The sequence below is a fragment of the Oreochromis niloticus genome, linkage group LG7, assembly GCF_001858045.2.
Source record: "Oreochromis niloticus isolate F11D_XX linkage group LG7, O_niloticus_UMD_NMBU, whole genome shotgun sequence".
Classification (NCBI taxonomy): Eukaryota; Metazoa; Chordata; class Actinopteri; order Cichliformes; family Cichlidae; genus Oreochromis; species Oreochromis niloticus.
In genome coordinates this window covers 5,173,407-5,193,290 of record NC_031972.2, presented here as the reverse complement: position 1 = coordinate 5,193,290, position 19,884 = coordinate 5,173,407, and the positions used below count along the sequence as shown (strand labels likewise).

The 19,884-nt window shown below is 42.0% G+C and overlaps 2 protein-coding genes across 2 annotated transcripts in view; both read right to left on the bottom strand.

Moving 5' to 3' along the window:
- Positions 1–221: 221 nt before the first annotated feature.
- vps4a (vacuolar protein sorting 4 homolog A) lies at positions 222–13,103 on the bottom strand. Its single transcript, XM_003439414.5, has 11 exons — positions 12,866–13,103; positions 11,055–11,166; positions 10,826–10,970; positions 10,671–10,732; positions 10,382–10,501; positions 10,113–10,269; positions 9,357–9,505; positions 8,317–8,398; positions 3,992–4,211; positions 3,264–3,404; positions 222–2,700 (listed from the first exon to the last, which is right to left on the bottom strand). The coding sequence occupies exons 1-11, from the start codon at positions 12,884–12,886 to the stop codon at positions 2,599–2,601; spliced, it is 1,311 nt and encodes a 436-aa protein (XP_003439462.1). The 5' UTR covers positions 12,887–13,103; the 3' UTR covers positions 222–2,598.
- A 1,064-nt stretch (positions 13,104–14,167) lies between these two features.
- Positions 14,168–19,884, bottom strand: part of sntb2 (syntrophin, beta 2) — a 34,681-nt gene continuing 28,964 nt past the window's right edge. Inside the window, 2 exon segments of the mRNA XM_003439565.5 lie at positions 14,168–18,022; positions 19,433–19,623. Coding sequence (XP_003439613.3) covers positions 17,930–18,022; positions 19,433–19,623 — 284 coding nt within the window. The 3' untranslated portion in view covers positions 14,168–17,929.

Here is a 19,884-nt window from a genome sequence, read left to right as displayed (position 1 = left end):
AATGAAGTGTCTGGTGAGTGTATATTGTTGACCGTTTTGTTTGCGTAGTTTTTTAATTGTGGTGAACTCCTCTCAGGCTTCACTTTCTAAATATTTGAGATCTCCGGTTTTGTGGAAACTCTTATTGGTGTGCACTTAATTGTGTGATGGTGGTGGAAGTGTTCAATTCCAAATACGTGAAATGCATAAGCATAATAAAACATGTCAAAGCAGCAGTAGTGTCTTTTTTTCCATTTGAAATTTCAGTTTTTATTTATTCAGGTTAAATTAGTAGTAATGGTAACATGGCCAGTGTCAGGTTAAATCCCCATACAGGGACGTTAATAACTGAGCTTCCCTGAACAACAGGTACCTCCACAAACACGCAGCAATTCTACTGTAGCTTCCAGAAGTCCATCAGTGAGTCCACCAGGCACGCCTGCAATCCTGCCGTATTGGCAGGAGGTCAGAGTCTGTGCAGAACAGCTTTCCTTAAACTCGCTGCTGAAAGTAGGACAACAGCAATGAAACGTTCAGCAGCATCGCCCCTGGAGGAGAACTCTGTACATTTGCCTCCAATAAAGGGGGGGGTCAGGCCTCTCACTGGTGCTCCATCATGAATCACAGAAAATTAACACTTAAAGAATAAACATACTGTAGCTGGATTAGTTACACATCACACGTGACCAGTAATTTATATAAATAATGTTCCATAACATTGATTGACCATGAATGCAGGGCAAAACAAAGATGTGCTTGACTGGTTCTCAATCCACTAACGTGTGAATATTAGTGGATTAACTGCAGTCGGTGTTAATTAGCTTGTGCTGTTAAACCAAGTGAGGGAGGTTAGCTTCCTTAAAGTGCCACAGACCCGATGTCCTTAATTTTCATATGTTTAATGAAACAGTTTATTTTCCACTGCAGTTTGTGGCATTTTTCTCCCACTCATGCGTCAGCTATTCTTAATTGTGAATATTTTCAATGAAGAGTGGAAAATACCCAGAACAAGAACTCAAACATCAAAAACAGAACATCCATAAAAGAAGGACGTCACAGTTTAAATAAGACTACGTGCATTCTGGGAAATGTAGTGAAAAAACCAACAGGCTTCCTGGGTAAAAGGACACTTTCTTCCACACGTAACGGCCTCCTAAACATGAAGTGAAAGTGTGATTGATTGCCCCACAGTAGCTGTTTTAGTTTGAAAACTCCAGAACAAGCCTCACTGACCACAGCCGAAAAAAAGGAAGCCAATGGCAAAGATCCAAAAACTGCATTACCTCTAATGGCCACTTGAGCCACGTTCTAAATGCACCACCAGTATGGCCAGTTACAGAAAACAAGCTTTGGTTTCTACAGCAGGTGAAGTTTTTTTTATTCATCTGATTGGATTTTAACTTACGGGTGCCGCTGCTGTGACTCCAAAAACACCACAAACGTTTAGCAGCTAATACTCGGGCTTCAATATGTGAAGACTAAAGCCAATGAATTACATCACCGTGGCCATGTCCATCATTTATATACAGTCCATGCTCCAGAAAAGCTACCAATCCCACCAACTGCTGCTTCAAAGCAGGAATTGTTGATGCGTCATCCATCAGTTTATTCGCTTCGAAAAGAAAAAAAAAAAAAAATAAAAAATTAGAGCCATTCATCATCACTTGGGCTTTCTCAAAAATCTATTTTTAAGTATTCATTGCTTTTTTGTTCATGTTGATTAAATGCTGTGTTAATGAATGGCTTTTCAATGACAATCATCCATCTCCCAGAGTGTACATCCTTTTCAACATAAGAGACATTCAAGTTACAGAAGACAAAGAAAAGCAGGAAATACTGATCTTTTTCACATCTGATTTAAATTATCATTCTTTGTATTTTCAGATTGAGGAACTGCTGCATTTGGCTCTCAGTCAAGCACATCTCTGGTAATATAAATGCTTCACTCAGACTGTTGTGAGCACGGAGCTACAGGCCTCATCCAGACACGCTCACTTGGTTTAACTGCATTAAATATCAAAATAACATTTAGACAGAAACATTAAACACAAACAAGTTTAATAAAAACAAATGCATTCACACTTCCGCATGCCTGGCAGAACAACTGACATCTTCTTTTCGCTTCTTCTTCACTGTCCTTCATGGTGATACCAAAGGGAGTTGCATGACGGCAGCAGAATGTACGGCCCTTCGGTCGGAGACGAGACAGGCTCACAGGGGGACAAACTTTATGCGTTTCCTCACATCAAATGCGGCGCAGATGAACAGTTCTTGTAGTGAATATGCTGTAACGGAGCACAGTCTGTAAAGGGTGGGAAAAACGTGGAGGCGACAGGGAGTGGGGAAGTCTACAGTCCAGCTACCAAATCACACTGAGATTTTCTACTTCTGCATTTGGTCAATGTCCTCCAGGGATTCAAACATCCGGGCCTGGATGAGACACGAAGATGCAGACTGACGCCATGTTATAAATCCAGGAGAGGCAGTGAACCAAGTGCTCAGCTGAAGGTGAAAGCCTACAGGATGGTGCAGAGGAGAGGGGTGGAGTGTTGGTACTGGGAGCAGTCTGACCCTTCTGCTGGACTCGGGGGTGGAGCAGGAGACGCGGTGCTCTGTCTCTCAGCCCTCCATCCCAAAGTCCTCTGTGAACTTCTTGACTTTAAGAAGGTCTTCGGTGTTAACTGTGGGGCGGGTGGTGGACAGAGAGCGCAGCATGTCCGACTGCAAAGTGGGGACACGGACACACACACACACACACACACACACAGTTCATTATTATTATTTCATTACAGTTATACTGCATATTTGAATTCTGTATGTCACTGTGAGGTCCTTTCAATCCAAGTTGAAACAGAAGCTTTCTTTATGCAGAAAAACTGTCCAACATATCCTTTATCCCTTCTCTGCACACAGCCTAATCATGTCAGCCTCACCTCTCCAACTTTGTCTCCAAACCGCTCAATGAGCAGTCCTTATGATATTACTCATTAATAGTAATATTACTCATTAATAATCCCAATGAAAATCTTAGTATCTTCATCTCCACCACCTCAGCCTTCTGTCTTTTTGTCAGTGCCATCATCTTGAAACCAAACATCACAGGAGGTCTTATCTTATAAACCTTCCTTCAGAAGTTTTACATATATAATGAATCTGGCTGATAATCTATGTCATTGTTGTTCATTGGTGGTGGAAAGGAAGAGGGTAATATGTCACAGTTTAAAAGAAAATCAAAGCTGCTGTTAGTGAAACAACAGATTTTCCTTCACGTTCCTGCATCTTACCATGCAGACTATGGGCTCCAATAGCTTATCACTAGGCACGTCCATCCAGGTCATCTCTATGGCCCCAGGATCGCCAGGGGAACATGGCGTCAACAGGTCATCAACCATCACCTGGTTGTTGCTTCGGGATGGACCGCGGACCTGCAGGAGTAAGGGGGGAAAAAAAGCTCCTGTGCAGCACCGGTTAATCACACCAAACACTGCAGCCTCCACGTGAAGGCTTCACCGAACCCCGCTGAGTCTATCTTTGAGTTATCTTTGAGACATTAGTAACTCAATCTCAACTACATACTAAACACAATAACTTAATTAAATTCATGTTAAACTGGTTACTTTGCAGTATTCTGATAACGTTTACAGTAACAGAGTCTGTTAGATTGCTGCAGGCCTGAGTGATGATGCTCTTTAATAGTAGTATTCTGTCTAGTAGCTGAGAAGCAGCCCTAATTCCTCATTCCTCAACATCTGCTTACATACCATGGACAGATTTGACTAAAACCTGAGAGTCAGCAGGAGCACAGGACAGCTGACCACAGCTACTGGAGCTCAGAGGCTTGGTCTTTTACAAACAAGCTTAAAACAGCTAATTTTTAACAGAGGATGAACTGAACTTTAATCAAGACTTATAAGACCTTATAAGTCCAGATAAGGTAACAGGGCCCCTTTCAATAGTTCATTTATATCACAAAAATCCAAGATTGAAGATTTCACAGGTTTCTTTCTCTTACCTTTTTGAAATGTGTGGCAGACTGGACCTTCCTAACGGGCTGCATGAGAGCATCCCGGACGATGATGCTGATGTCGGCACCAGAGTAGCCTTCTGTTTTGCGGGCGAGCTGCCGCAGGTCGGCCTCGCTCAGGCTGTGCGGCGTGTTGCCCAGATGGAGGCGAAACATTTGAGCCCGAGCCGGCTCCTCTGGCAGAGGGATGTAGATACGCTTCTCAAATCTGACGCACAACAAAAATAACAAGCCGGTCTTACGGACACTCCTCAACACGTACATGAACACACGTGCACATAAACAGCACACAAGAAAAGGTATAACAAAGCAAAGCCTAGCTCTGAAATCAACTCGTTACTATTTAAGCGGTGCTCTACCTGCACTGTGTATAGTGCTGGCGGTGCGCTGCTGACGTCGACTGAGAAAATTGTCAGATGGTGGAAGGAATACTTCGAGGACCTCCTTAATCCCACTGACACGTCTTCCGAGGAGGAAGCAGAGTCTGGGGATGAGGGGAATGACCCGCCAATTTCTGGGGTCGAGGTCACTGAGGCAGTTAAACAACTCCTCGGTGGCAGAGCCCCTGGTGTTGATGAGGTCCGCCCCGAGTTCCTGAAGGCTCTGGACGTTGTAGGGCTGTCCTGGTTGACACGCCTCTACAATGTTGCGTGGAGATCAGGGGCAGTACCCCTGGACTGGCAGACCGGGGTGGTGGTCCCCATCTTTAAGAAGGGAGACCGGAGGGTGTGTTCCAACTACAGGGGGATCACACTCCTCAGCCTCCCTGGGAAAGTCTATGCCAGGGTGCTGGAAAGGAGAGTTCGTCCGTTAGTCGAACCTCGGATACAGGAGGAACAATGCGGTTTTCGTCCTGGTCGCGGAACACTGGACCAGCTCTTTATCCTCTCGAGGATACTTGAGGGTGCATGGGAGTTTGCCCAACCAGTCTACATGTGTTTTGTGGACTTGGAGAAGGCATTCGACCGTGTCCCTCGGGGTGTCCTGTGGGAGGTGTTGCGGGAGTATGGGGTGTCTGGCCCACTGCTACGGGCCATTCGATCCCTATACAACCGTTGTAAGAGTTTGGTTCGCATTGCCGGCAATAAGTCGGACTCGTTTCCGGTGGGTGATGGGCTCCGCCAGGGCTGCCCTTTATCACCGATTCTGTTCATAATTTTTATGGACAGGATTTCTAGGCGCAGCCAAGTGGCGGAGGGCTTTCACTTCGGTGGCCTCAGAATCTCATCTCTGCTTTTTGCGGATGATGTGGTCCTGATGGCTTCATCGGGTGGGGGCCTCCAGCTCGCACTGGAACGGTTCGCAGCCGAGTGTGAAGCAGCGGGAATGAGGATCAGCACCTCCAAATCTGAGGCCATGGTTCTCAGCCGGAAAAGGGTGGAGTGCCCACTCCGGGTCGGGGATGAGTTCCTGCCCCAAGTGGAGGAGTTTAAGTATCTTGGGGTCTTGTTCGCGAGTGATGGGAGAAGGGAGCCGGAGATCGACAGACGGATTGGTGCTGCGGCTGCAGTGATGCGGACGCTGCACCGGTCCGTCGTGGTGAAGAGGGAGCTGAGTGTAAAAGCGAAGCTCTCAATTTACCGGTCGATCTACGTCCCGACCCTCACCTATGGCCACGAGCTGTGGGTAGTGACCGAAAGAACGAGATCGCGGATACAAGCGGCAGAAATGAGCTTCCTCCGAAGGGTGGCTGGCCTCTCCCTTAGAGATAGGGTGAGAAGTTCGGCCATCCGGGAGGGGCTCAGAGTAGAGCCGCTGCTCCTCCACATCGAAAGGAGCCAGTTGAGGTGGTTCGGGCATCTGACAAGGATGCCCCCTGGGCGCCTCCTGGGTGAGGTGTTCCGGGCATGTCCCACCGGGAGGAGGCCCCGGGGCAGACCCAGGACGCGCTGGAGAGATTATATCTCTCGGCTGGCCTGGGAACGCCTTGGTGTTCCCCCGGATGAGCTGGAGGAGGTGGCTGGGGAGAGGGAGGTCTGGGCTTCTCTGCTTAGGCTGCTGCCCCCGCGACCCGACCTCGGATAAAGCGGATGAGGATGGATGGATGGATGGAAGTGAAGCAGGAGCTGGATACTGGGTTCACTGGCTGTAGATCGACCGCTTTTCCTTATTTCTGCCATAAATCCCGCTCCACTGGTTGATGCTTATATTAAACACGACCAAAGTTTTAAATAATCAGCTCAGTCTATGTAGCTCAGACTTCAGGCTGCTCTAATAGAATTAGTTTTAGACATTTTTTATATGCTTGGCTCGATATGATATGATCAAGAATGGATATCCCTAATAAGGTCTCAGGCATGCAAATAGCAGCCAGTCAGATGAATAATAACCAAAGTTGGCTTAAAATGTGGGTAGCCTTATAGAGACAGGGGCAGCTCCAAGGGGAGTATATTGAGCTCTGAATCCTACAAAGCTCATTTAGTGGAGTCCAAGAGCCGCATCTCTGATTTGTTTAATAATTCTATAATACACTTTGTATTACATATGCTTCTAACTGGGTACACATTTAAGATTATGCTTCCACAAGACACTGAGTGAATTACAAGTTTAAGATGTTATTAATCAGCTGTGGATTTCAGTGCCACTTCTTACAGGAGCTGTCTTCTTTTTGCATTCCCAGCACTATTCACCAACAATGCAAGCCTGTACACATGTGACAGGAAAGCTGATAGCTGCTGGGAACTCTTTAACTCCATTTCCCAAGAGGAGGCAGGATGATTTTTATACTGCCTGCCCTGCTCAGTGAGGTGAGACCTGTCGATCAGAGCGATCTTTCACTCTGTTCAGTAACAATTACAGAAGGAACTACCTCCTTCTTGAAGCCACATCCTTCTTATTTCAAGTGAAACTTTTCTTTTTCCACATTTTAACATTGAAATTCAGCTTTTGTGCTTAAATGGAGGCAAAGTGTAGCCGCTGATGAACGTGTTGTTGGGTACTGCTGGTCTCTCCAAGTCCTGTTTAGTTGTGATTCTGTGGCCATCTAAATAAGTTGAACTATCTCCCAGCAGCTTGTGTTTGTAATGTGCCCATGGTAACATAACATGATGAGCCTCAGCCAACGTCTTCTAACAGATCACACACAGTGCACTGTTTTCAAAGCACAGACTTTTTTCATAATTGTCCATCCAGCCGAAGTAACGCGCTCTTATTTTGAAAATTCAGTTTCTGTTAAAGAGCAAGCTCTGGCCCTTCCTGTTTTCCCTGTGGGCAGGTCTCCTGAAATCTTTTCTTCATTTAGACTTTATATAATTACCTCATGGAGGTTGGTCTCTACTCTTTGCTGGATGTTCTGTAGGGGCTTTTCTTTACTATAGAAAAGATCCTGTCATCACCCATGTCTGTGGTTTTCCAGGTCTTTCCATGTGCTTCCATGTGTGTTTTTCTCAGTATGTACAAAATAGTTATCCACTCACGATCTTAATAATAACCATACTATATTCTTTTTTTGCAGACTACTTCTGTATTAACAGCCACAGCACACTTGAAATCATTTCCTGACCAAAGTAATAGCCTGAATATTGATATGCCAGCCAACTTTGTCAAAGTGTTAAAGTACAGATGCAACACTTCAGTGGTCAATGCAATGCGATGGGTTAACCCCTCAACTTAGAAATCAATGTTTGCACTTGAAGCTTTAAGCATTTAGCAGTAACCCAAGTATATATTGATACAAAGGTAAAAAGACAAAAATCATGCCACTGTCCAAAAATATCTGGAGCCAACATTAAATTCTAAACGTCATAGAGAACAACTCACAAGAAGTTTGGACAATGTTTTACATGGTCAGCATTCAAAATGAGAGCTGGAGCTCAGGTGTGTGTCCGCACAAATGTTTTGTTAACAGCTTAGTAGTTTAAAGGAGGAGAAAAAACGACTTCAGACTGTGACATCATGGTCAGCAGTCAAAAAGCAGTATGAATCTTAACATTAACATGTGTTTAGACAAACAGATTAGAAAATCACTTTTTGAAATATTCCCCAAATGCAGGAGGATTTAATAGTAATTTAGATTTCAGATTCATCCTAAAACAACAACACTTCAAGCCCTGTGGTTTCTCGATTTGGTTTCAAACTAACAGCATCAGAATCTACCCGGGTTCAAAGGTTTGTGTTTTCTTAACACACAAGAATTAGATGTAACATGACAGAATTACCATTGTGATGAATAATAACAGTGCAGCTACAGTGAAAGTAAATTTTTATGGAATAAAAAGCCCCACAGAATATTAACAAAACAAAACAAACACACACACACACACACACACACACACACACACACACACACACATCTAATTGAGACGACCTCTGACCTTCTGCGGATGGCGGCGTCCAGCACCCAGGGGATGTTGGTGGCTCCGAGCACCAGAATGCCATCGTTGTTGTTTCCGACACCTACAAAAGCAGAGCGTCAATCTACACAAGCACTTCTTTTGAAACTCTGGAAAACTCTCTTCACTGATTGTAGCAGGAATAATGGTCAGTGTAATTTGTTTATACAATATAAACAATGATGAGCTAGTGATGCCACACAATAATGCCACCAGCTCTTTGTAGCTCTTTACACAAACAGTGAATGTGCACTTTTACTGTCAAATATTTGAAAATACAGGGTTGGATACCTTTTCTCCATTTTTTCTAGCTAGCCACCCTAAACAGTCCTTAAAGGAGTAAATCTCACATCTTAAAATGTTTTGGGCATTTATTTTAAAACACTGTCTAAATTAATTTCAGTGACGACCATGACATAAAACTGCATGTATAGAATCAGCAGTCAAATATGACAAATCTCTGCAGATCCACAATAACATTTTAGAAGTTTTTATCCCCCCTGGAGGTTATATTTTCCCCACAGTTCATGCTTCTTTCAGTGCCATGTCTCTCTCTTATAATTTCTCTACTGCTGTTTACAAAGCTGATGTTTAAAAGGATTTTTCACATATGATGGTTACCAGTTCTGCCACCACATACACTTACATCCAGAAAATCACCAAACATTTGTGTTTTTTAGAAGTTCCTCTTGTGGTTCAGAGCAGGCACAGTGAAGTTCTGTGGTTCTGTATGGTTCTATGAACTCTGAAAAGGCTGCTGTAGTCTTAATGTCCTTTATTTCAATCCATCATGGTGATGTGATCCAGGTTCCACAAAGTGTTAACAAGATTCGCACATTCAGTCTGACACAGATGTGAGGCTGAGAAAAGCCCCTCTTTGCTCACAACATCAATCTGACTTGAGACACTGCAGACGCCATGTTTTTTAAATGGCTGTGGCTCAAGTTTCATATTTCAACAATATTATTTAATACTCCATATTCTTCACACTTCATATATCCGATAGCACTCGTGTGACTCACCCTGCATCTGGACCAGAAACTCTGTCTTGATGCGGCGGGCAGCCTCGCTTTCGTTCTCGTTCCTCGAGCCGCACAGAGAGTCCACCTCGTCGATGAAGATGATTGAAGGTTTGTGCTGGCGAGCTAGATCAAACAGGTTTTTCACCAGCCTGAGACAGACGAGCAGAGACGGAGTAAATATGTCTGAGGGATAGCCATATTAGACCATTAGTTTTTTATTACTAAGAAATCTATTTAGTCTTTGAAGTAACAAATGTTGTAATTATTGCTCATCACCTTTATGCAATTTAAGATGAGAGCTTTAAAGATTAAAATTCCAAAATACTCAGTTATCTCAGTTATTTCTACTTGCTAAATCCCATATCAATCTGTTTATTAAAAAGATACTTACGAAACTGTTTCAGTTCAGGTTTCTACTCTGGTACAGTTGCATATTTATGGAGCTGTTTAATTGATATTCTGCTAGGATAAGAAAACAGCCGTCCCCAAGGCTGTGAGGAACTTTAGAAGCATTTCTGATATTTCCTTTTTACCTCGCTTAAACAAATCTCTAGGACTGCCGTCTTTCAAGTGTACAATACTAAAAATTAGAAACACTCCTGACTCAGAGTAATGCTGAAAAACTAGTTCATCCATTTTCCCTCTCCAATATTGTACGGCCTTTACCTGATAATTTATAGCACGTTGAGATGAGACTTGTTGGGAATTGGCTCTATGTAAATTACACTGAATTGAAATGATGCATTGAAAACATACTTCTCACTCTCTCCCAGCCACTTTGACATGAGGTCTGAGGAGGAGACAGAGAAGAAGGTGGAGTTGTTGGCCTCGGTGGCCACCGCCTTGGCCAGGTATGACTTCCCTGTTCCCGGAGGACCGAAGAGCAGGATGCCTCTCCATGGGGTCCGTTTGCCTGAGAAACAAAAAGACCCAGAAGAAAAGTTTGTCTTTAAAGTAGTGTTGATATCAGTGTATGACTGCTTACTGGGTTTAAACAGAATGAAGAAACTTGAGACCTACAGTACCTGTGAAAAGGTGAGGAAATTTGATGGGCAGGATGACTGCTTCCTTCAAAGCTTCCTTAGCTCCTTCCAGCCCAGCAACATCATTCCACCTCACATTGGGTTTCTCCATTACAATAGCACCTACACACACAAAAAACAGTAATGATGACACACCTACTGGGATGCAATTAATAGACAAGGCTGGATGATTATGACAAAACCAAAGAAAATTATAAGAAATAATATCATAAATAAATATTTTTTACAGAGCTCCACATGATGGGGTTAAATCCCCCCCAAGGCCACTCACCCATAAGCTGCTCCTGCAGTTTTTTCTTCTCAGGGTTTTCACCCTCACTGTCACTGTCACTCCTAGAACACGGAACATAAAAATCCAATAAAGCCCAAAATGTTTTTTACATTTAAACATACAAAAAAAAGAAAAAAGAAAAAAGGACATCATACTTGTCATTGCTCTGTGCTTCTTTGACAGGCTTCTTGCCCTGTTTGTCTTTATTCTTCAGATAGTCCTTCAGTTTCTCTGCTCTGTCCAGGTACTGCATACATTTTGCTCGTATACTCTCCTTCGCCTTGTCACTGTGGGCCTCATCTGGAGTAAGAGAAGATGTTCCCATTAGCAAGGTGTATGCAAAACACAAACTACCTCAGCTACCCATCAAGATAAGATACTTACATTTGATGGCATGTAGGAAATATTCCACAGCATGCTGGTACAGACGCAGAGCCTCCTCATAATTCTTCGCCTTGTCCTCCTCTGTGGCTTTAGTGACAAGATCAATGGCTTTCTGCAGCAGATGCAGAGATATAACGTTAAACAATGGAGTCAAAAACAGGCAATAAACACATGTCATCCTTATGTCACTCAAAACCAAAGCTTCAGCCAGCAGATTACAGAACTGGGTTGGAATCACAGGAACAGCTCTCAAATGGTTTCACTTGTCTGAATATGAATTCTGAAGTATGTCTTCATCTGTGGATTCCCCCAGGGCTCCAGTTTTGTTTTCACTGCGTATATTATACCTGGGCCATCTGCTTAATAGCTTTAAATGCACCTGCTATCAATGATATGCACACAATACACAGCTGTACCTTTCTGTTAGTTCAAGCTCAACAGCCTTTGGTACCTGAGCGAATGCTTCACTGCCATTATTAACTTTAAAAGATTTCTTTCATCTCAGTCCTGACAAAACCAAGGCTCTTGTGTTCGGCCCTGACAGATTCACTGAGGAAGTCAGCCATTACGCTAAGCCTGCTCGCTGATAATATCAAATCATCTGCTAAGAACCTTAGTATTATTTGTTATTATCTAGTATATTTGAATCTCACATTTCAAAGCTCACCCAGCCTTCTTTCATTAAAGAAACATTGCAAAAATGAAACCTTTTTTGTCACCCAATTATCCAGAACCTTTAGTACACACTGTAACTGTCTCCCAATTATTTTTGCATCTCTTCACTGGCTTCCAGTGAAATTCAAAATTTTATTAATAGCATAAAGTCCTACATGGCCAAGCTCTTGCATACACCTCCTAAACTCTGGAACAGCATTTCTCAGTCATTCAGTTCAGCTGAACCTGTGGTTTGTTTTATAGGATTACTGAGAGCTTTATACAATTTACTTTAAAAAAGAAACGAAAAGCAAAGAAAAGAAAAACAATCTTTCTCCTATTATTTGTGGCTATAGTTTTACATCTGATGTATGTATAAAAGTTGCGTGTATATATTGCGATGAATGCAAGACCATGTGTTTCTGTGTCTGTGTGCTGGAACATATTCACCGGTCTTTAATGTGTGGTTTTATTCAAACTGTGAAACATTTTGTAGCTCTATTTATTTAAAAGTGATAAACAAATAAAATTTGTTATTATTATTAAAACAAAGAACAGGCTATTCCTTAAGACAAATATTCACTGTGCTGCTTCTAAAGCCAGTCGTCAGACTAAAATAGTCCCCCCCAAACAGCAACGCTTTGTTTTCTGTCCTGTTAACTGAGCGAGCAGGGCCACACAGGCCGGCTAACGGTGACAGCAGATACCGTTAGAAACATCCTCCAGGCGAGGCACAGCCAGCAGTACCCGCACTAAAGCCTATTGTTTCTATAATATGTAATCTAGACGACATAGTTATTGTAACACCAAACCGAGACAATCTTACCATCAGCTGTTTTGTTAGCAGTTTAGCTTGCATTACATCCAGCCACCTTAGGTTTAAGAGCTAACCGTTATTTTGTATGTAGGTAGCCGACAGGCTGGAAACTGTGTTTTGAATCAGAAGCTTTCTTTAATCGTTCAGTGGAAAAAAATAAATTATCTACCAAGTGGCTCGAAGAGTTTTCGTAGCTTCCAGAAAATCGTTCCGCACGCAATCCAGTGTATTCAGAGTTGTAAAAAAACCCCCGCTTTTTGCTCCAATTATACAAAAATCAGAGGCTAGCTCTGTGACCAAATTGAAGCGGGCTAACGTTAGCCAGCTAACAACAACCTACCTGTAATGTTGACGTTGTCATTTCATCTCACTTTAATGTGACACGCGCAGATTTCTGTCCCCTGTTCCTCCCCAAAGGTGGACACCTGAAGAAGTGATGTCTTTACCAGCCCTGTTCTGTAGGAGGGCTGCACGCTCCTGTCATGACAAAACAAAACAGTGGCTAATGCGGCGGCTAGCAAAGATGACAGCTCGACCCAACAAGACGTCAACCAACAGGGGAGCTCATACGTGACAGCTTCCGGCGAAGACCTCCAAAGAGCCGTGGCGTAAAAAAAATAATCAGAAAACATGTAGTCACCACATGAATTATTAATAATACACCAAGGATATTATATTCTCAGAATTACATTTATATATAAATGTAATATTTTTCTGAGACTATAGAGACCATTTAACTTGGAAAACAACTTCCGGTTTTGTAGCTAAACTAACAAACTTGACAAACTTCAGGGACCTTCGCAGATGTTCAATGGCCTGCAACTACTGCCACCTAGCGGCCACAAGCCTGTCATTAAAGGCAGGAGTAGCTGGAGAAACACTACACTCATGTGAAATCAAGTATTTGGCAACGTTGTAGAGTACCCAACTGAACCATGCAAGAAAAAAATTATGGTATAGTTAAATTATTTTTTTGTGTGTGTGTGCGTTTTAATCTGTACATATATTGTGACTGCATTATATAAACCCAGTACACAGCAATAGAAAATTGGATTTTGTTCGTTGGATTTTTGAATGTTCACTCACACTCTGATGGATGCATCAGGGGCAACTTGGGCTTCAGTGTCTTACCCAAAGATGCTTTTCAGCAAGCAGCCTGGAGGAGTCAGGAATTGATGCACTGGCCTTCCAATTGATTTTCCACGTGATCCACAGTCATCCCTGACAGATGCACCAAATTATGACCCAACCAAAAATCTTCCTGATGCCTTTTCTCCACAAACACGTTGAAAGACCTATGGGTACTTCTTTGAGCAGCAATTTTGAAAAATTATAAATAACATATTATAAATAATAAATAAATGATAAAAGACCTTTATTGAAAAAGGTACTAAAAGTAATCAGTAACTGTCCAAAAGTCCAGCCAGTCAATGTAATAGTGCCATTCAGACTGACCTGCCACTAATATCTGGATGTCTAGTCAAAGTTCACTATAATGGAAACAAACAAAATGTTTATAGCGTATTTAGTATTAAAAAGGTTCCGTTATCATAAACACAAAGATGCTCTGGTTCATCTGACTGAGCTGTGGGCCACACATCACACAGAAAACCACTGAAAACACTGAAAAACAACACCTGGGTTTCTGTAACTTAAAACAGTTTTATTGGTAGGTATGTACATTTGAGATTACTACATTGTTATCATACATTGTATACCGTCTCTTGGAAGGAAACCTAAAATACTTTGCATATGACAGGTTGTCGCAGCAGCACTTTATCCTCGCGACTTTTCAGTTTCATGATTGTGTTGGACGCAAGCTGCCACAGATAATACCTTTGGTTCCAAAAACCCCTTCTTTGAAGCGTTGCATAGACAGAACAGCCACGATTTGAGAACAAAGAGAGGAAGGAGATAAAAGGTGTACATTCACAGGTTTAAAAGGGGTTTGACAGGTTAGTGCATCGAGCTCAGAGAGGAACAGGACGGCCTCGTAGCTTCTTAAACTTCACATAATCAGATCAGGTTAGAGCAGTTAGAATGACAAGAAAGCAAAAGTGTGGTGTAAAAGTGTATCCCTTTCACTACTGCTTCAAATGTTGCAGAAACTGACTTCGTGCCAGGCTGAGCGTAGCTCAAACTGTGACGTTTTAAGGGAAGCAAAGCTTACTTCTGCTTTAATACAGCCAACATTAACTGTAGCTTGAAAAGACTTAAATCGCTAAACAGGAAGTGAGTGTACTGTGATGAATTTTCACATTCATTAAAAAAAAAAAAAGCATCACAAGGACACGATGTCCCAAATGGGACAGAGGTCATTCAGGCGGGTGACTGTGCTCCGTATCAGAGAACCGGGGTTATCTTGTTTTCCTATGTTGCAGTCAGTGCGCACAATGGCACATTGTGTTCTTTTGGACCTCAGACAGAGGCTCTACTGAAGGGTAACATTAGCTACATGTACCATGAATAAGCTGACAGTGATTAAAATGTGTTTATTACAGTCACGTTGAACTCATTAACCAGCCAACGCAGGCAAAATGAACTGAAGGGGGAAGGATGGTCAACTTGCATCTATTGGGAAATATAAAAAAAAAAAAAAAAAAATCTGGTTCAGTCAGTTAAATATCACGTGCATCACACTGTCTCTGTCAGCACACTGACTACATGAACACCAACACTGCTGCGAGTGACCAATACGACTTACAAGCTCTCATCATTTCTCAACATTATCACAATTTTAGCACATCGGAGGGGTAAACAAGAATGAATGGCTGGCATTCTATTTCCCTGTGCTAACTTTGCATTATAATCACTATTGTTGATGTTAAAGGGAACACCTGCTGCTCTTTTCCAACTCGATATTTTTATTCTGGGACTCCACAAGAGTAGTTCTGCTTGATTTACAGTTAAAAAAAAAAAAAGATAATTTATCTACTAGACCCTCAGATGAGCCTTGATCTGCTTTAAATGGGTAATTTTAGCCACAGGCCCTTAAAGACACCACCAGGCTTTCAGTAAAGGCTAACTTTATTCTGATTGGTTGATTTCTGAAAGCTTGCTGAGGGGGTAGCTTAAGTTTGAGAATCATAACTCTCAATCAAATCTAATCTGGAAAAAAAAGAGTGGGGAGGACAAACATCTGCAGCAGGTTATAGCAGAAGGGTTCTGTTAGGTGCATATCAAACTTATTATTAATTCACGCTTGTAAACTAGAACATAGAGCCTTTTACATGTTTACAATATACTCTTTTCTTAACCCTGCATCCTGTGTTTTTTTGTTTTTGTTTCTTGAACTCAACCCATGAGTGAGTGAAAATGAAATTTAAATGTGGTCACCACATGTGCACCTGGCTGCTTAACACGAAGTCTGTCAGTCTGTTAAACTGGAAATATCAAAATGACGTTTGTCGGCTTTGTTGGTCTTTGGCAGCAGAAATCACATTATTTGCTAAATGAAGAAACTGCTTTTTACAGAATGAGTCATTAAGCTGGCTGATTATTTCGAGCAAACAAGGAAGCTGAGGAAGGATTGACACTTTCTATTCTTGGACCCATCATTTCCTCTGTGCTCATTAACTTGACCAAACAGAGTGCAGTACTTTTAGTTTAATAATAATCTGACTTCAAGGCATAAAATTAAAGATTTTCACATAATTTGGCTGAGACTTCAAACTGCTCTCTGCTTTAGGTTCAAACTGGGATCACAGGTTTACAAGACTTTCAATATTTCCTAAACTGAGGTGACTATAAAAATGAGGTAATTCCAGCTGATTGCATACAAGATTTTCAATAAGCTACATGGGGTTTCATATGTAGCTGGCTTCTAGGTGCTGCCCTTTGTCAGGCTGCCAGGATTGGACCTATAAGAAGAAAGTTTGATTTATGGGGAGGAGAGCCTTAAAGAGACAGGAGATAAAACGTCTGATTGGCTGAAATAAGAGGGCAGAGTAGTAGTAACTCTAAACTGACTGCTAAAGGAAAAATAAAGAGCTGGAAGCGAGCACAACAGGTCCACCAAATATGAGAGATTTTTTTAAACTTCTGTTGAGGTTTAATATTTTTCACTTTAGGTGCTTAAAATGAGCAAAATTTCACTGTAGAACTTGTTGGGTAAACTCAGCCATTCATGGTACTCCAGAGGACCACTGATCTTTGAACATTCAATCACCCAGAAATAAGATATTACAACTTTCCTGAATCTGCTTTTTGTTTGTGTTTTAGGAGGTGAGGCAGTTTTAACATTCACTGTCAGCTCACTGTCATGTGACGCTCCTGTTAAAAAGTATTTGACCACACAAATGCTGATGTGGGCATGGCAACCAGAGAGGTGTAATCACAAGCGAAGCAGAATGAGATGAGACGATGTGGTAGTGTAGGTGTCTGGGTCGTGGGTGGGGGAGGTAACGCACGGTCATGTCATATATCATCGTCTAATACAGAGTCCAACATCTGGAAGTCATGCTTTCAGGAGATACACACTAAAAAATAGTAACATTGTTTACACTATAAGAGTAATACTATTGCTTGTGCATGTCCGAAGCGTAAAATTCTCTTATTGTGTGAATTAAAAAAAGGGGAACACTATAAAGAGTGTCTCTGACTACAAGTAACAAGGCACAGTTGGCGATCCTGATTACAACAGTAGTTTGGGATAATGTGCTAAAAGTATGAGGCACACTATCAAGCCAACGGCAGCGTGCAGCGAGGAAAAACGCACTCATCCGCAGAGATCTTCTTTCACGTGCACGACCTCCGCTCGGGTAACTGCATCGCGACTCTAAAGCAGCGTCTCCCTCTCACAAAGACAAACACACGCGCGTTAAAAAGAGCCCAAAGTACAACGGAAGGCTGTCGTGGAATGATAGGCAGAGTAAAAACTGGGAGCGTTTACCAATCTGTGCTCGGTCAGTTAAAAAAAAGCCTTCCATTTCTTCGATGCACTTCACTAACACGTTGCTTAGAGCGCACAGGTGCTGCAATCTCATAAGCACATCGGCTGCATCAACATCTCATCGGATATTTATAATGAAATATATTTAAAAAGAAAAAACCCCCACAATCACGTGGAATGTTATGAGATTGTTAACTGCTATATATACTTTTTGTTTTGCGTGAAAACAGTCTCCTTTCACCTCGTGACTTAAAACAAAGTGCCCCTTCCTTGTACCTCGCCTCGCAACGCAGCTGACCACAAGGGGCCGAGGAGAAGCTGGAAGAGAAGGCACATTTTTGAGACAATCAGACAAAGCACCTCCTTGGGTTAAGGTTCCCCCTGCAGCACCACGTCAGGCCTGACTTCAGCTGTGAGCGGACAAGTTGGAAAAACGAACAAGATATTAAAAATAAATGAAAACGAGAAAGAAAAAAGAATCCTCTCATCCACGCTGCCAGCATTTGGCGGGCTTCACGTCAGAAGACCCATGCGAGTGAGTTTGGCCGACAGGAAGGAGTGCAGGACGAACACCACCGGCTTTGGACCCGAGTGGAGATCAAACACCTGGAGGGTGGAAGGAGGGAGGAAGTTAGAGAAAGGACAGGAGGATGAAGGGGAACAAAAGAAAACTTCAACATATCCAACAAGATATCCAAGATATTCCCTTATTCAAATGTAGATTGTTGTTTTATTTGTTCCTCAACACTTATATGGAAAGTGGAGAATATTCCAGCTTTAATGAAATGGGCTGAATAGAAACAGTTTTCCAGTTAAAAACATACATTTTAGTATTTTACTGTATAACACAATACAGAAATATCTGTATTCCTGGTCTACAGATCTCTGACAGGTTGCATTTTACCTTAATTTTATTTCATATTATTAGATTTTACTGATCTTTATTTGCACTTTGACTTTCCTTCTGTGGATGGAAATGTAATTTCTTAATCTAAGGAAAATAGTCCACAATAAATAAATAAATATAATTGTAATCACAATATGTTACAGCTCTTGTAACCGGTGACAGTATCTCAAAGAGTCTGGCGTCATAATACAATTAAAAAACAGAATTAACGGCACGCTATCCACTCGCCCTACTGCATACTGTGTGGCACAGCTGGAACAGCTGAGTGGTGGAGGTTCTTTAGGCATACTAGCTCTCTCAGGCTAGTCGGCAGACGGAAAACTAACATCTGCACGTGAGCTTCCGGTCAGTTTGACTGTTGTTTAATGTACTGTAATGTAAATTACTGTCTGTAATGCACAGGTAAGTGAGGTTTTACATCTTTATGATAAATGAACTGTAATTATGCATGTACCATTAGCTTCAGTTTGCCTTCTTGTTGAAATTCTTTTCTCTTTTTTCCCCCTTAAATGAAAAAACTCAACATGATTTTGGCTGGTTTAGCGTTTCAACACGCAGACAGTTAAAAAACATTGATGGAGATTCTGGAAGCCAGTCCTAAAGCTGCATTCTACCCGAAGGCCACCAGATGGCGATAGCAGGGGCTGTAAACAGACTTTCAATCCTATTGAAATCTACAGGAAAACAGCAATCTGTCCCGACCTCTGTGAACACTTTGCTGAGGACTTTATGGACTCAGTCATGTGTTTTGGGTTATTAAAAGAAAAAAAACCAACAACTATTAAATTCAGTTATTTAAATATTGGTCAAACATCAGCTAATCACTTGTGATAGACAAGTTGTTGGTTGGACCCGCCCGCCTTGTCACATTCAGCTTGTTTAAATCAAAACAGCAGAAATGTTGAGGATTCAGAGCAGACTTCAGAAACTAACCGGAGACATCATGGCAGCTACGACCATCTCTTATACATACACACACTGTGTTTCAGCATGACGCAAAAGTTCTAATAAAGCTGAGATTTAGGAATATTTTTGACATTCTTAGGTTTAAAAAGATTTTCCACTCACAATGCATTCATAAACTGACAAGTAGCTTTACTATAATTTACCATTTCTCCCTCTGGACCTCCGAAGTCAAGGTAAAGGTTGCGTATTCCATCATCAGCAGACATTTTAAGCTTCTCGTAGGGGTATCTGTACAGCACGGCCCCCCCGCTCGGGTCGGCTGGCTCCCTCGTCACAGTGAAGCCTTTTTCATAGTGTAGAGTCAGCCTAACTTCCTGTCTGTTCAATGTGCAACCTAGCAGAGAGGGCGACAGGGGAAAGAGCTCAAGAAAAACTAGTGCACAGGTGAGTCACAGGGAGAAATGTGAGAGTGCCGATGTGCGGAGGCTGGTTCTGGAAAACATGGGGCTGAAACTAAAATGATTTTCATTCTATTTTTAGTTTACCAGTTTCTCAATTATGTGACGTTTTTGAAAACTAAACAGTTCTATGTTCAAATTAATTTTTTTCATTAAACCTTTCAAAACACAAATCAAACAATCAAATGTAGTAAAAT

Bases quoted from the DNA above. Each gene is read 5' to 3' on its own strand.
- vps4a (XM_003439414.5), bottom strand. From the start codon at position 12,886: ATGACAACGTCAACATTACAG. The intron at 10,502-10,670 runs GTGAGTGGCCTT...TTGTGTGTGTAG, and splicing joins ACTGCAGGAGCAGCTTATGG to GTGCTATTGTAATGGAGAAA. The intron at 8,399-9,356 runs GTGAGTCACACG...CTGCTTTTGTAG, and splicing joins GTTTCTGGTCCAGATGCAGG to GTGTCGGAAACAACAACGAT.